Genomic DNA, 13,452 nt, shown 5'->3' on the forward strand with positions numbered 1-13,452 from the left:
TACATAATATTGTAATTATTTTTTTGGAAGAATACGAAATAAAATGAAGAATTTAATTCAAACATTACATCAATATAATGTTGATTTGATAAAAGTAAAAAAAAATAAAAAATTCCACTACATATATTGATTTTTTGGGTTCAAGTAATGACCAATTCTTTTTCGTTAAAAAGTCATGTTCTTAAACAAGGCTATATCTTTTTTGGATTTACTGCATTTTAGTCAAATAAAATATAACGCCACAAAATCCTTCGCAGTTATTTATTATAGAATATAAAGTGAAGTGGATTTATTTGTTATTAGAATTTATAACTAGGTTTGTCAAATAATTGTTCTTATTTCTAATTATGGAACTTGTAAAAATATATTACGCAATAACTCATTCAGTTTTGATACATGGAATAATTGGATGGGGATGTGCAAATGACACACTGATCAAGCAAATAATAATTGCACAAAAAGCTTTAATAAAAATTATCCATAGAGTCCCAATCAGAACTAGCTCCCTCGGTATATTTGAAAATCTTAATGTCAAATTTATAAAACAACTTTATGTAATAGCTCTGTTACTATGCGCACGTAAACATTATTCTCTACCTTCCGTTACAAATACAAGAGTTACTACATACTCCACCCTGAAGCTGCAAAACAATAAATACAACATTCGGTCAAAGAGAATTGGCCTACTACTCGGTTAAAGTTCCATTATCCATAAGGACAATTAGTAAGTACTCACAATATAAAATTGCTCTTAAAAAATGGATAGTGGAGGTGGTTTGCACACGGATCGATGAGTGGATCAAGCTAAAATGTGTGTACTGTTTATGAAATTTGGTCTATTAATCTATATAAATTGGTTATGTTTTTTATGATTATTTTTAGTTTATATTGTTTATTTTGTTAATGATAATTAGGTTAATTGAATAAATTACGTTTTTTTTTTAAATAATTATTATGTTGACTTTGTTAAATAACTAATTTAAGGCATGTTTCACATTTTGTAAAATGTTTCCCTCGACACGGGACACCCCAGTGAGGGAACATTATTATGTATATAAAAAGGAGACAAACAATGTAAAAGTATAAATTAATATGTATAAAGTATTTAGTTTGCCTTTAATTTCTTAACGGCAGTGTATATTGTTATGAACCATTACTTATATATTAATTGTTTCCCTAATCAAAAATTCCACCGCACGCCCCTGGTCACTTGCTTTTTTGTGTCCGAACTTTAGAATATTCTGTCTTTTGCTTATGGTACCACAATGTTACATAACCGCGCGCAAAATAATTATTTACTGCAGTCTATTTAGAATTAAGAATAACAGTTCAAAATATTACGTTGAATACATAGTATAAAGAATTGTCAAGAAACCGCATACGTAAATCAAACAGAAGGCAACTAAACTACTCTTGAAGGAGTGGTTTTACGTTTTGACCTAACTTTTTTTATATGAATTCAACTATGCCGTGCTGTGTCGTTATAAAGTGTATAAATACTGCTAGAATCTTAAAAAGACAGGATGGAATCACATTTCATGTGTAAGTAGCAAATTGATGGGTAAATAGCAAATGCATTACTTTAAAATGTATTATTTTTCCACCTGTCAAATTGTCAAAGAAAACAAAATGGACATTTCACCTTAATTTTTTACGCTACTTTGCTCATCTAAAAAGAAAACTAATGAAAGTTGGACCACTCGGATTAAACATTATCTTTAAAACATCAAATATTATGTAACATAAGCATATCTGTTTGATGCAAAATTACAGTTGTTTAAAATTCATTAATTAAATTACTCTAATAAAATGACGCCTTACTTCTTATCTGTTGTGTTAATCAATGTTTCCGCATGTACAATAAAATTTTAGAGAATATGCAAATTGCTAATTTAAAAAAATATTTAAAAAAAAATAATCTGGAGATAATGATATGATTATGTTTTTTGCGATCTGGCAACATAACGCGGCGACTACACGCATGCGCACGGCGATAGTGGAGCAAAGTCAGGGTATTTTGGACACGGTCCAATGTGTGCAAATATGATACTTTAAATCACTGGTACAGTTTAAAGTGGGTTTTAGGTCTTGGATTAGCACGGAAGGAACAGATACACCTTAAAAAAAAAAATGCATACTGAAAATAAATCCTGTTTTCATAATATAAGCATGTGTTATTTTTGTTTTTGTTTTCTTTTTATTTTCTTTTCTTTTCATGGTCATGTCATACCATGTTTATATGCTATAATTAAAAAAGCAATAGCCCACGCTCAGACGCGGAATTCTTTGTGGGCATTTTTTCCAATTTATGTTTTAGCTTAATTTTAAGATGTCTTGTTTGAAAGTGTATTTTTGGAATTAAAATTCTATGTAAATATATGTATGGATTTTTTTTTAAATAAAATGATTCTACGCTCCTAATGCGGAAAATAGAATGCAAAGATAAAATCGATAAATAAGCGATACGAAACGTCTCTACAATTGGACTGGAAAAAGTATTGTGATAAATATGTATAGCGACTCATTATCGATATTTATTTTGGGTAAGTGTTGCTTCAACAGAGAATGTTTCTAGAATATTCCATTTCCTTAGATGCTTCGATGAATGAGTTTGTCCCAATTTAGTAATTTGATATTCGAAAGTCGATACTTGACACGAAACTAAAGCCAATAGCATTCAGGTAATGGCTTTGAGTAAATAATTTATGTATCGGAAATATTACGAAAAAGCAAAATCTTCAATAAAGGTAATTCAATAAGTTTTGTAGGGGCCTTTGTTGACGTTGTCTATAGTTTATTTTTCGTAATATGGCAATGGCGTAGAATTAACCTTCTATTATAAAAGAGATAGCTTATGGTTCTGTGGTAATTTTGTAAACTCTAAACGTTAAAACTCTATTTTATGACAATTTTTTCATAATTTTCTAAAACGGTTTCTATTTTTTTATATTTGAATCTTAAAGTAGGAAACACATAAATATATTCTTATGCGTGTCTTTATAATAACATTGCATGCAACGAAAAGCAAAGACAAACACAGGACAGTCAATAATACTTCATAATGGACTTAAACACTACAACGACCTACCTTACTACTTGAAAACTTTTACTGGAGACAAATTTAAAATCAATCTGAAAAAGCACATGATGACTGAACTAACTAGACTAGACGAGAAATAAAATGACTAGACAATATTAAATTTCTAATGTAACCCTAACGGGTTTCTTAAAATTGTAAATAAAAAAAAAACGTATTGTATTCACAAATTGTTTAACGTGATTTTAAACGAAAATATGAAATAAATTATTTATAGATGCGGTTTTATCACTTTTTATTAAAAAAATGTTAGGTTATTTTTTGTTTTTAATTTAATTTAATTTTTATTTTATTTAATTTTACAATACGCCCAAGGGGCATTTACAAAAAATATACAGGTAAGTACAAACATAGTAAGTAATAATTAAAAAAATAAACAACGCTTTTTTGTATACATGTAGAAACAATAAAAAGCATACTGCCATGCAAAATAAAAAGTGAAACTTTACATAGTAAAAAATAACAAAATATGGATTTAAGAAAAGTTGATGAATTAAAAAACAAATTGTAAATAACTTGTAAAGAATTTACAAAATAATAATATATTTACAGATATTTACATATTTTAAAAAAAATAGCATTAACAAATCGATGTTAAAAACAAATAATAAAAATGAGTTTACAGTAAGTTTATTTAAAATAATAATAGAATATCTAGTACACAATAATATTTGGTACACTCATTTCAGAAAAAGATAGGACAATAATAATACACATCAAAAACCGACAAAAAATTTTACGAAAAAGAAAGTTTCATTACGACATTAATAATTATGCAAAATAAAAAAAAATGTACACCATTTTGTGAAAAAGACCTAAATTATATTGTTGTGGTTATTTGTTATAATCAATATAGTGAAATGTTTTTGCAAACCAAGTTTTGTAAAATTTCCATTGAAAACAAACGTAAAAATTGCATTTATCAATAAAAAATTATAAAAGTGCCATCTATGAATAATTATTTTAAAATTAACGTTGAGAATCACCTTAATACGTTGCCTCTGTACAAGATTCTTTGCTAATTTATTCACACAAAAATACGTATATATTACAATAAAAAAATCAACGTCTTATTCCGAAAAACTCCATTTTACAGGAAACTACTTTTAAACATTATAAAATATATAAAACCCGAACGAATGTGTTTTTTTGTATCATAGATCTTAATTGAAGATAAGGGAATTGATTGAAGATCCATAGTAAAAATCATTCTTTAAGGTTTTGTACTTTTTTTAATGTTAAAAAGTAGCTTTCTATAAAATTGCATATATGATGCCGTAATGAACAGCGCGGTTCGTTACAAGCAACAGTTTAATTAATATTTGACAACACAGTTTTACAATGCGGTTCTATTTGTAAAACGGTAACTGTAATTAACCAAAACGAATGTAACCGAGTAAAATGCAATATGATATGTATTTTTTTCATTTGTTACCTGCTATCGTCATGTTGGCGCTTCTCTGGACTATCCTGAAGGTAGGAGCTTCCGTGGACACCTCGCAGCGGTACTGCCCGGCAGACTGGGAGATCAGATCCACCAGTTCCAAGTCGCACGCTACTGGGGAGCAGCGAGGCACCTTGTCCAGCTGGACCCCCGGGATGGGGAAATGCAAGCTTGCTGGCTGAAAGCAGTAAAAAAATATTAATAACAAATGGCAAGTACAGCAAGTTGGAAAATACACTTATGTTTAATAGCTATAAACTATTATCACAAATGAAATTTAGAATACTTAGATTCAATTTTGGATTAATTCATGTTTTTCACTATCTCTTCAACAATCGAATCTGTGTAAAAAAAAAAAAATCAATTAAGTGTGCTCGTCAAACAATAAAACCTTTACCACGACGGATCTTTACAACAAAGCAAATGTTAAGATATTACAACAGAGATGAAGAACATTTAAGAGAAGGTAATATAGAAGTCTAGGCATCTACAAGGCTTATGACCTGTCAATGGCTGGTTTAAGCGGCCACTTTACACACTGTGTAACATTCATCATTCTGCCTATATTTGAACATCTTTATTCCTTCAATTCTTTCACCTGTAGATGTTTGTGAAGTTAAAAAGCTGAAATTTTTATTTAAGCGGGTGAGATTCATCTAATTGAATTATTTCACCTACATACTTAGCAACGCCCAAAAATGTTATTTTTTCAACTTCTATACTTTTTCATGAACCAGGTGGATTGACCACCAAGTGAAATAAATCCACTTGGTCTGTAGAAACAAATTTTGTTTAAAAACATCTTAAAATTGTGATGGAGACGATAGACGATGGATCGTGGAGCTAGGTAGAAGTAAAATGGATTGTCTTATTTGCCCAAACCAATATTAAATCAACTGCTCCACATGTCATAGCTAATGTTGTGTTTTTGTTCTTTCATTGTGCGTTTCGTAATATAAATAATATAGAAGAACACACATTAATTATAAACATAAATACGTTGTGTTTAAAACTGTCTGAACATTTTGACAATTATCTCTGTTTATTAAGTCTTCTTTGTTTACTCTAAAATGCAAAAATATTTAAAAAAAAGTTTATTGTTAAGTATCCTCGGCACGGGTAACCCAGTGAGGTCACATTATTATTAATCATAGTTTATGAGCAAAATTTTAAATTCTATTTTTTATTTTAATTACTAATTTTCTATCTTTTTTTATTAATTATACATATATATTTATGCATGGGTTTGTATGTAGGTATGTGTATTTATGCATGCGTATGTATGTAGGTATGTGTATTTGTGTATGTATGTATGTTCATGTGTGCATATGTATGTATATAAATACATATATATAGCCACTTTTAAGAAATGCCTGAAACGTCATTATTTATGTTTAGAATCCTGACTTCTCTGCTTTTAACTGTTAAAAAAATAAATAAATGTTTATTTAAATCGCTTTTCTTTCGTTGGTTCCTCTTTCTCTCTGCTTCCAAACGCATTACCTGATTCCACGTTCCTCATCTGTGTATAACAAAATGTACTTTTATTTAAATTAATATGTGCAAGCCTTTTCTCCCAATCAAAAAACAGCTGCTATTTTTAATTAATTACGTTTTTTCAATGTCTTTTGATGTGGATTTTTCTTTTTTAGTAAACGTTTTTGAATAACTCTTATTTTGTCTCGTGGTTAGTGTAGCAGACCAACGGATCAGAGGTCCGAGGTTTTAATCTCATTTCTACCCTCACTTCATTTCTATTTTCTAATAATAAGTTCATAACGTTGAAAACGAAATAAAGTAAAAATATTCGGGCGAGTTATAAAAACGCATTTTTATAAAAAAAACAAAAATACAGAATTTATCTTTGAAGCATAAACTTTAGTTACTTTGTAGTTACTGAGATAAAAACAACAAAATTAAAACGCTTTAGTAAAATTTTAAAATTTTAAAATAACCTTGTTTTTAATCACTTATTTCTTATATTTTCTACCGACCGGTTTCATAGCTACATAAGTTTCTTTATCGAGGTATACTTAACTAATAAATTCTATCTTTTTTTTTACGGTGACTAAATATTACATTGATGCATATGGAGCTAATAAATAAAGTCTTTTTGTCTAATGACAAGAAGTGTGAAGTGAGATGGATACGATCTTTATAACTAAACAAGAGTAGACTATATTGGTTAAAAAAAGTGGTCAAAAACAAGTTCGTTTTATATTTATTTTAATGTAATGAATGAACACAAAGTTAGTGCTTTAAATATAAAAACACCTTTCTTCAAGCCACTGCGTACTCGCATGTATTTTTTATGTTCAAAGCACTTACTTTGTAGTCAAACATTAGTTTGTATTAATATATAACCACTTACAGCCTTTTTATGTCTTCCAGTTTCAAGACGTGCCCCTTCGTCAGGACACTTACAACACCAACATGCAAAACTAAAATGAACTTTCAGCTTCACCATAGTATACAAAGCATTAACGAAAAAATACATGAATTACATGCAAAGTTATAGGGGGATGAAATCACCACCGCGTCCAAACGTGGTCTAAAAATTAGGCAAAGATTATTCAATGGTGTGTTGGAGAATAGGGGGGGTTTGAAAGGGGATGAGCTAGGGATTAAAGTTATTATATGTTACCGTATAACTCTAAACTACTACTAAAAATAACATTGGGAAATTAGTAAGAAATTATAAAGATAAAAATGATATATTGAACAGCTGAGGGGTGTTCAAGGGATATTGGGAGAACGTCACATAGCTTTAATATTTGCATTACAAAACACAAGAGATGTTTAAATAATAATATTTTTTCAGAATCCGATAGTCATCTCATAAATTCAAATAACGATTTTAATAAGAACAGTTATTAATGTTTTACATTCGAATAATAAAAAAGGACTTAAATCAAACAAAATTTAGGGAGGTATTTCACATTAAAAAAACATCAAAAAAGAATATTCCTCTAGTAAACAATCAAACATATTTTCAATGAAGCCCACTTTTTTATTAAAAATTAACCAATCGTGTAACGTTCAACCCCTTAACTCTCCTCTTTCATAATCCCCCCCACCACACATTCTGCAACATATCGCTGAATATTATTCTGCATTCCATTTTTTGACATGTATAAATTTTTATTATTTACATTTTTCAATTATTATTTTGTCGGGACATAAAAAAATATAATTGTGCTCTATGATAAAAGTGTGTATTTTGTGCATAAAATAAATAAATAAATTATGAATCTAATTTAAGTGCATGTTCGGACATGGTGGTGTTTGCATCCTCTATAATGCAGCATGTAATTGATATATGTTGTCGGAAATACTTAAGTGAGTGTCCTGACGAAGAGACAGGTACGTCTCGAAACCAGTATAAAAGTCGGTAAGTGGTTGTATACTAATAGTTCCTAGCATGAGTTTAATACATATTTATTTACCGACCGGTTTCGTGGCTGCACATGCTTTCTTATTAAGTTTTAATTTAGTAGTGAAAATCTTATTTTGTAATGTGATGAATATCATCTTAATAATAAATATAGTCTATGTTAAAATTATAAAATAAGATAATACCCTGATAAAAAACTTTGTGTATCTTCGAAATGGGTCGGTAAATAAATATGCATTATGTGGTAAGAATCGATATCTATTTATTTTGAGTATAAAGATATTACTTAGTAAATTGGATTGGAATAAAAAACTCTTTGTGTTACTAATAAAGGGGTGAGGTTTGAAAATACTAATTTTGACCAGTGAAAGAGATACTTAGTCGGACAAATTGCAGTAGTTTTTTTAGGGGTTGAACAAATAAGCTGGGGAAGGTAAGATTTTCCCTGATTTTGTTGGAAAAGGAAATAAGGTCGGAAAAGCCCCGGGCGGCTTGTTTTTAAGGTCTCGGATCCGCAAAAAGCAACATGGCTCACTGGAGATTTAATTGAACTAAACAAGATGTTTCAATTAGTTAAGCCAGTAATAAATCAAGACATTATTATAATTGGATGATTCAAGAAATGAATTAGGGATTTTCATTTTATATTTCAATTTATTTTGATAAATGTTGTACTCATATACTACATCTATATTTATTTTATTTATTTATACGCCCTACGGGTTTTTACATTAATAAGCAATACATTTAAGTGCAGCTGTGTAATATAAGTATTTAAATGAAGTTTAAGGTTTGAATAACATAATACTATAAGAAAAAATAATAAGTTAAAATAAAATAATAATAAATGTACCCACAAAGGTGTATTGGTATACAGAAAGATATTTACATATACCGACAACACATGTATATGCATACATAGATATAAATATATATATACATATATATATATATATATATATATATATATATATATATATATATATATACATAGATATAAATATATATATACATATATATATATATATGTGTATATATATATATATATACACACACATACAAGTGAATATGTATATTTAATTACAACAGATAGAGATTACTTAAAAGAAGGCAATATACATATCTATGTATTTTTAGTGCTTATGACCGACAGGTGCCAACCGGCTGATTTAAGCGATTCTTCATCATTCTGTCTTTGTTTAAATATCCACATTTCTTCAACTCCTTCAATTGTTAATTTTAGAAAAGTAAAAGAGATGAAATTTTTATTGATGCAGGTGAGATTAACCTGGATGAATTATTTAACCTACTTACCAAAACACTTTTCAATTTTAATACTTTTTACCAGTAAGTTAAATCAAACCATGTTTGATAATAAATGATTATTGTTATTAACAGTGTTTTGATTAATTATACCTACACACAAAAGATAACTGAATAAATTTCACACATCTTCTCTAAGATTTATATTAAAATTTCTATAAATCTAGACAAAACAAAGAGCATGGTAGCTTCAAAACAGCCAGTACGATACAAACTTGAAATAGACAATAAAATAATAGAGCAAGTAATAATATTTCAGTATTTGGGTGTTGAGATAACCAGCAGCAACAATCTCTATGAAGAAGTAAAAGAACAAACAAATAATGCCGCTATTGTGACTGGATGCTTCAAAAATGCTGTATGGGAAAACAAACATAAATATGCTGAAGGAGAGCACAGTACGAGTTCATAAAACCGTCATTTTCACAGACCTATCATGACATACGGTATTTAAATAAGGGTTGACACTACAAGAACGAAAAACCTCCTAAGAACGGGTGAAATTAAACATTTCTGACCCATCGCGGGAACTACAACCAGAGATAGAGTAAGAAACCCCGAAATTAGAAAATAAGAAGGACGTCGAAGATGTTGTGCAATGGAAAAGATCAGGAAGATGATTCTGGCGAGAGCACACTGAGAGAGCAGATCCGGAAAGAGTGGTGAATATAGTGTCAGATGCGATTCCAGTTTACCGAAAAGATGGCAGGACAGTTATGAGCTCCGAGATATGATCCGAACAGGATGCAGTCCTAGAGAAAGAAAAAAAAGAAGAAAAAGAGCATTGTTCTTTGTTTACCCAAATGTTTGTTGACTTATCTGGATTCCACTCTCTATGGTCAAGATTGGAGTTTATTGTAGTCTGAGTAAAAAAAATCAGAAGGAAATAAGGAAGTCTAGGCACTTGCGCGGCTTATGATCTGTGATAAGCTGGTTTAAGTAGCCAATTTTAATAGTGTGTAAACATTCACTGGCCTCCATCGCCATAAAATTTTACTTTTGACGGTAAGTCGCAGCGACGTGACATTTGAAATCAACATTTATAATTTCATTTGTAAATCAACCATGCTGTTTTCAAGCTTTGGATTCAAATCAAAATCATTATGAGTAAGTCGCAACGCAGCGTCGTAAAATAAAGAATTAACATACAAAATTACTTTGCGAGACCAACCCTTGCTGATTTCAGGCGAACTTTTCCCCGGACTTCCTAGGAATAAAATACAACCTCTTAACTGTAAGTCAACGAAGAATTTAGAATCAACGTATAAATTGCATTTTTTATATTAACCATGCTCTTTTGAAGGAAAAAAATATGGCCTTCTTCAGTATTAAATCGGAATTTTCATTGGTAAGTCGTAGCAAAGTGAACTTTAGAATAAATATTTAAATGCCTTTGCTTGATCAACGTTGCTTTTTTCAAGCAAACATTTTGAACGGGCTTTAAAGGTATAATATTGACATGTTAAACACCTTTGACGACATACTAGCCGTAGCGACGTGAAATTTAGAATCAAAATTGCAAATGCAGGTTCAGGATCAACCTGTTTATTTTTAAGCCAATTTTTTTTCGAACTTTGAACTTTTAAACGGTAAGTTGTAACAAAGTGAAATTCTGACTAAATACATAAAATTATTATGCTAAATCAACCGTGATGATTACAGGCAAACTTTTTCTCTGACATCTTTGATATAAAATTGAACTTTTCTTCGGTAAGGCGCAGTGACATGAAACTTATCATTTAAATGTGAATTGAATTTTCTAGATCAACCATGCTGTTTCTTTAAGTTTAAAATTTTCACAGACTTCTTCTGCATCGAATTGACATATACAAAAGTAAGTTGTAGCAAAGTAGATTTAGAATTAACATTTAAAATACCTTAGCTACTTTAACCGTGCTGTTTTTAAGCAAAAAATATAACTTTTTCTGTATAAAATTGATACGTCGAAGGTTAGATAAAGGGGCGTTAGATTTAAAAATAGACCACTTTCTGAGGATAAAACTACTAAAAGAGAGATGCAATATGAAAATAACAGGAAAATGTTTATTTAAAACAAAAAAAGGATTTCAACGCCGCGGCCGGGAAAAAATTCTAATCTATCTATGAAGTGATGATGTTTGTACCTGTTGTCCCGGCATGTATCTGAAGACTTCCTGATCGTCTTTGAACCACTTGGCGGAGTAGAGAAGGTCGCTGCCCATCCGGTATCGGCAGCTCAAGGTCGCGTTCTCCCGAGGGTCTGCTAGGACTGGAACAACCAGGTCCACGATCTCGTGACCGCCACTGGCACCTACAAGATCAAAATAGCATTAATATTTTGATTAAATAGATCACAAAAAATCAAGTATATAGGTCATTAAATACACCAGGTATTTTTTTTTTTACAAAAGAATGCATTTTTGCGGTAATCCATAGATATTTTTTTTTTTTATTAAAAATCATTATTCTCAGCTTTGTTTTAAGTTAATTCATTTTTATATCATATGTGTTACATCAGAGATTGTTCGGACCAACTCTCGACGGCATTTTTTTAAAGTAAAAAAATAAATTATTATCATCATTCCCTAACCGCACCTAATGGTGCACAGGGCACTGGATTGGTACACCAATTGCAGAATATCTCGATCAATTTTGTAAAATGAAGGTAAGGTGATCGGTCGTACGCTTCAGGTACCAGTCCAGGGACTATGAAATATTCAAGTGTGAAAACACCCTTTTAAATAAATATTTCATATCAACCATGTCAGAAATCAAACCCGAGACCTCTTGCATAGTAGACAAGCGCGCTGACCACGAGGCCGACATAAAAAAAATATTAGCGTTATTATAATTTACCCAAATATTTCAATTTTGGTAGCCATTTACAATGAGTTGATGATTCACAATTAGAAAATGGAAAAAAAAATCGGGTTGAGTGGTGTTCGAACCTCGGACCTCGGATCCGCGAGTCCATAACCTTGACTAGTGTCGCGGACTCACGGACCAGACGTCTGAGGTTCGCATTCTGCTCTATCACAACTTGATTCTTGTATTAGGTACTTATTGAAAATGACAATAAATATTTATGATTTAAAGTGAAAAAAGCTAGCGTGACGTGTTTACTGTAAACAATAATTCCAATGATCCAGACATTTTAACTTTCAAACAAGTCGTTATACAATATTTGGCGAAAATCCAAATATTATTGGATTTTTTCGATTCGTATTTCTTGCCGAAATTTTGTCCAAAAACAGGCTTTTCCATGTCATAGGGGTGTTATTCACCCGAAAAAGGTGCTAAACTTTTCGTCGTTCAAACTTTTCCTTCCTCAAACTTTCACCACCCATTTCAGTATATCGCCTTAAGAGAGGAATCGAACTTCACATGTATTTAATATCCTTTGGAGTTTTTAGTTTCGTCGATAAAGATCGTTACGCGCAAATCCAGGTATCTATTTTTCCTTTAATAATGTTTAAGGGTTTGGAACACTTAAGAAAAACTTTTCAGGGAAGTTTTTTTAAGGCAGTATTACTTACTGGTGGGAAAAAAAGATAAAAAGTACCGAAGTAAGTTTAGTACACACTGTTTGAAGTTTAAAAAAAGTTTATTAAAAAGAGAGGCTGAATAGAAACAAACGGTTTAAATTCGTTCAATTTAGTCTATTTATTGATCATTCTTGGTGTAATTCTATTGTTATTAGAAAACAAATTGATTTTATTACACGAATAAAAGACAAGTGATCCCTTAAATACACAAATTTGAGATAACCAGTGATCGGTTTAATCGCTTTTGCGAACTGTGTCTTTATTATACAATTGAGAGTATTTATATTTAAACAGAAAAGAAAGAGAATTTAAAATCATTGAAATAGTAATTGAGTTTGTATATTTTTTATGAAATACCCTTTTACAAAGCGTTACGGGGTAAATTAAAGAGTTTGTGAAGTGATAATTCTATAATACCTTAAAAAAAAGAACTTCGACAAAGATATTTCATTTTAATTGTTGTTACGAGAATTTTTACTATAATAATAAAACAGGTAAATATTTATTTTGAAAATAAAAATTAAATAAACCTTAGCTTTCGGCTACCAAAGAGGCAAGAAATAAGATTAGACATTTCAAAAAGCAAAGAAGGAAACAAAAGAATTTTGTTTACGATCTAAACTACCTGTCAGAATATCAGAATTATGTTTAGAAACAGAAATAAACATTC

General features: G+C 30.1%; 1 protein-coding gene across 1 annotated transcript in view; it reads right to left on the reverse strand.

Moving 5' to 3' along the window:
* LOC148279928 (uncharacterized) overlaps positions 1–13,452 on the reverse strand; it is a 114,554-nt gene that overhangs the window by 38,914 nt on the left and 62,188 nt on the right. Inside the window, exons 2-3 of the mRNA XM_088229196.1 lie at positions 11,382–11,548; positions 4,533–4,719 (exon numbers count right to left, since the gene is read on the reverse strand). Of these exons, the coding sequence (XP_088085322.1) occupies positions 4,533–4,719; positions 11,382–11,548 (354 nt within the window). The remainder of the gene's footprint in view (positions 1–4,532; positions 4,720–11,381; positions 11,549–13,452) is intronic.

Source organism: Micrasema longulum, unplaced genomic scaffold, assembly GCF_059751315.1.
Source record: "Micrasema longulum isolate JH-2025_06_02 unplaced genomic scaffold, ASM5975131v1 h1tg000643l, whole genome shotgun sequence".
NCBI lineage: Eukaryota > Metazoa > Arthropoda > Insecta > Trichoptera > Brachycentridae > Micrasema > Micrasema longulum.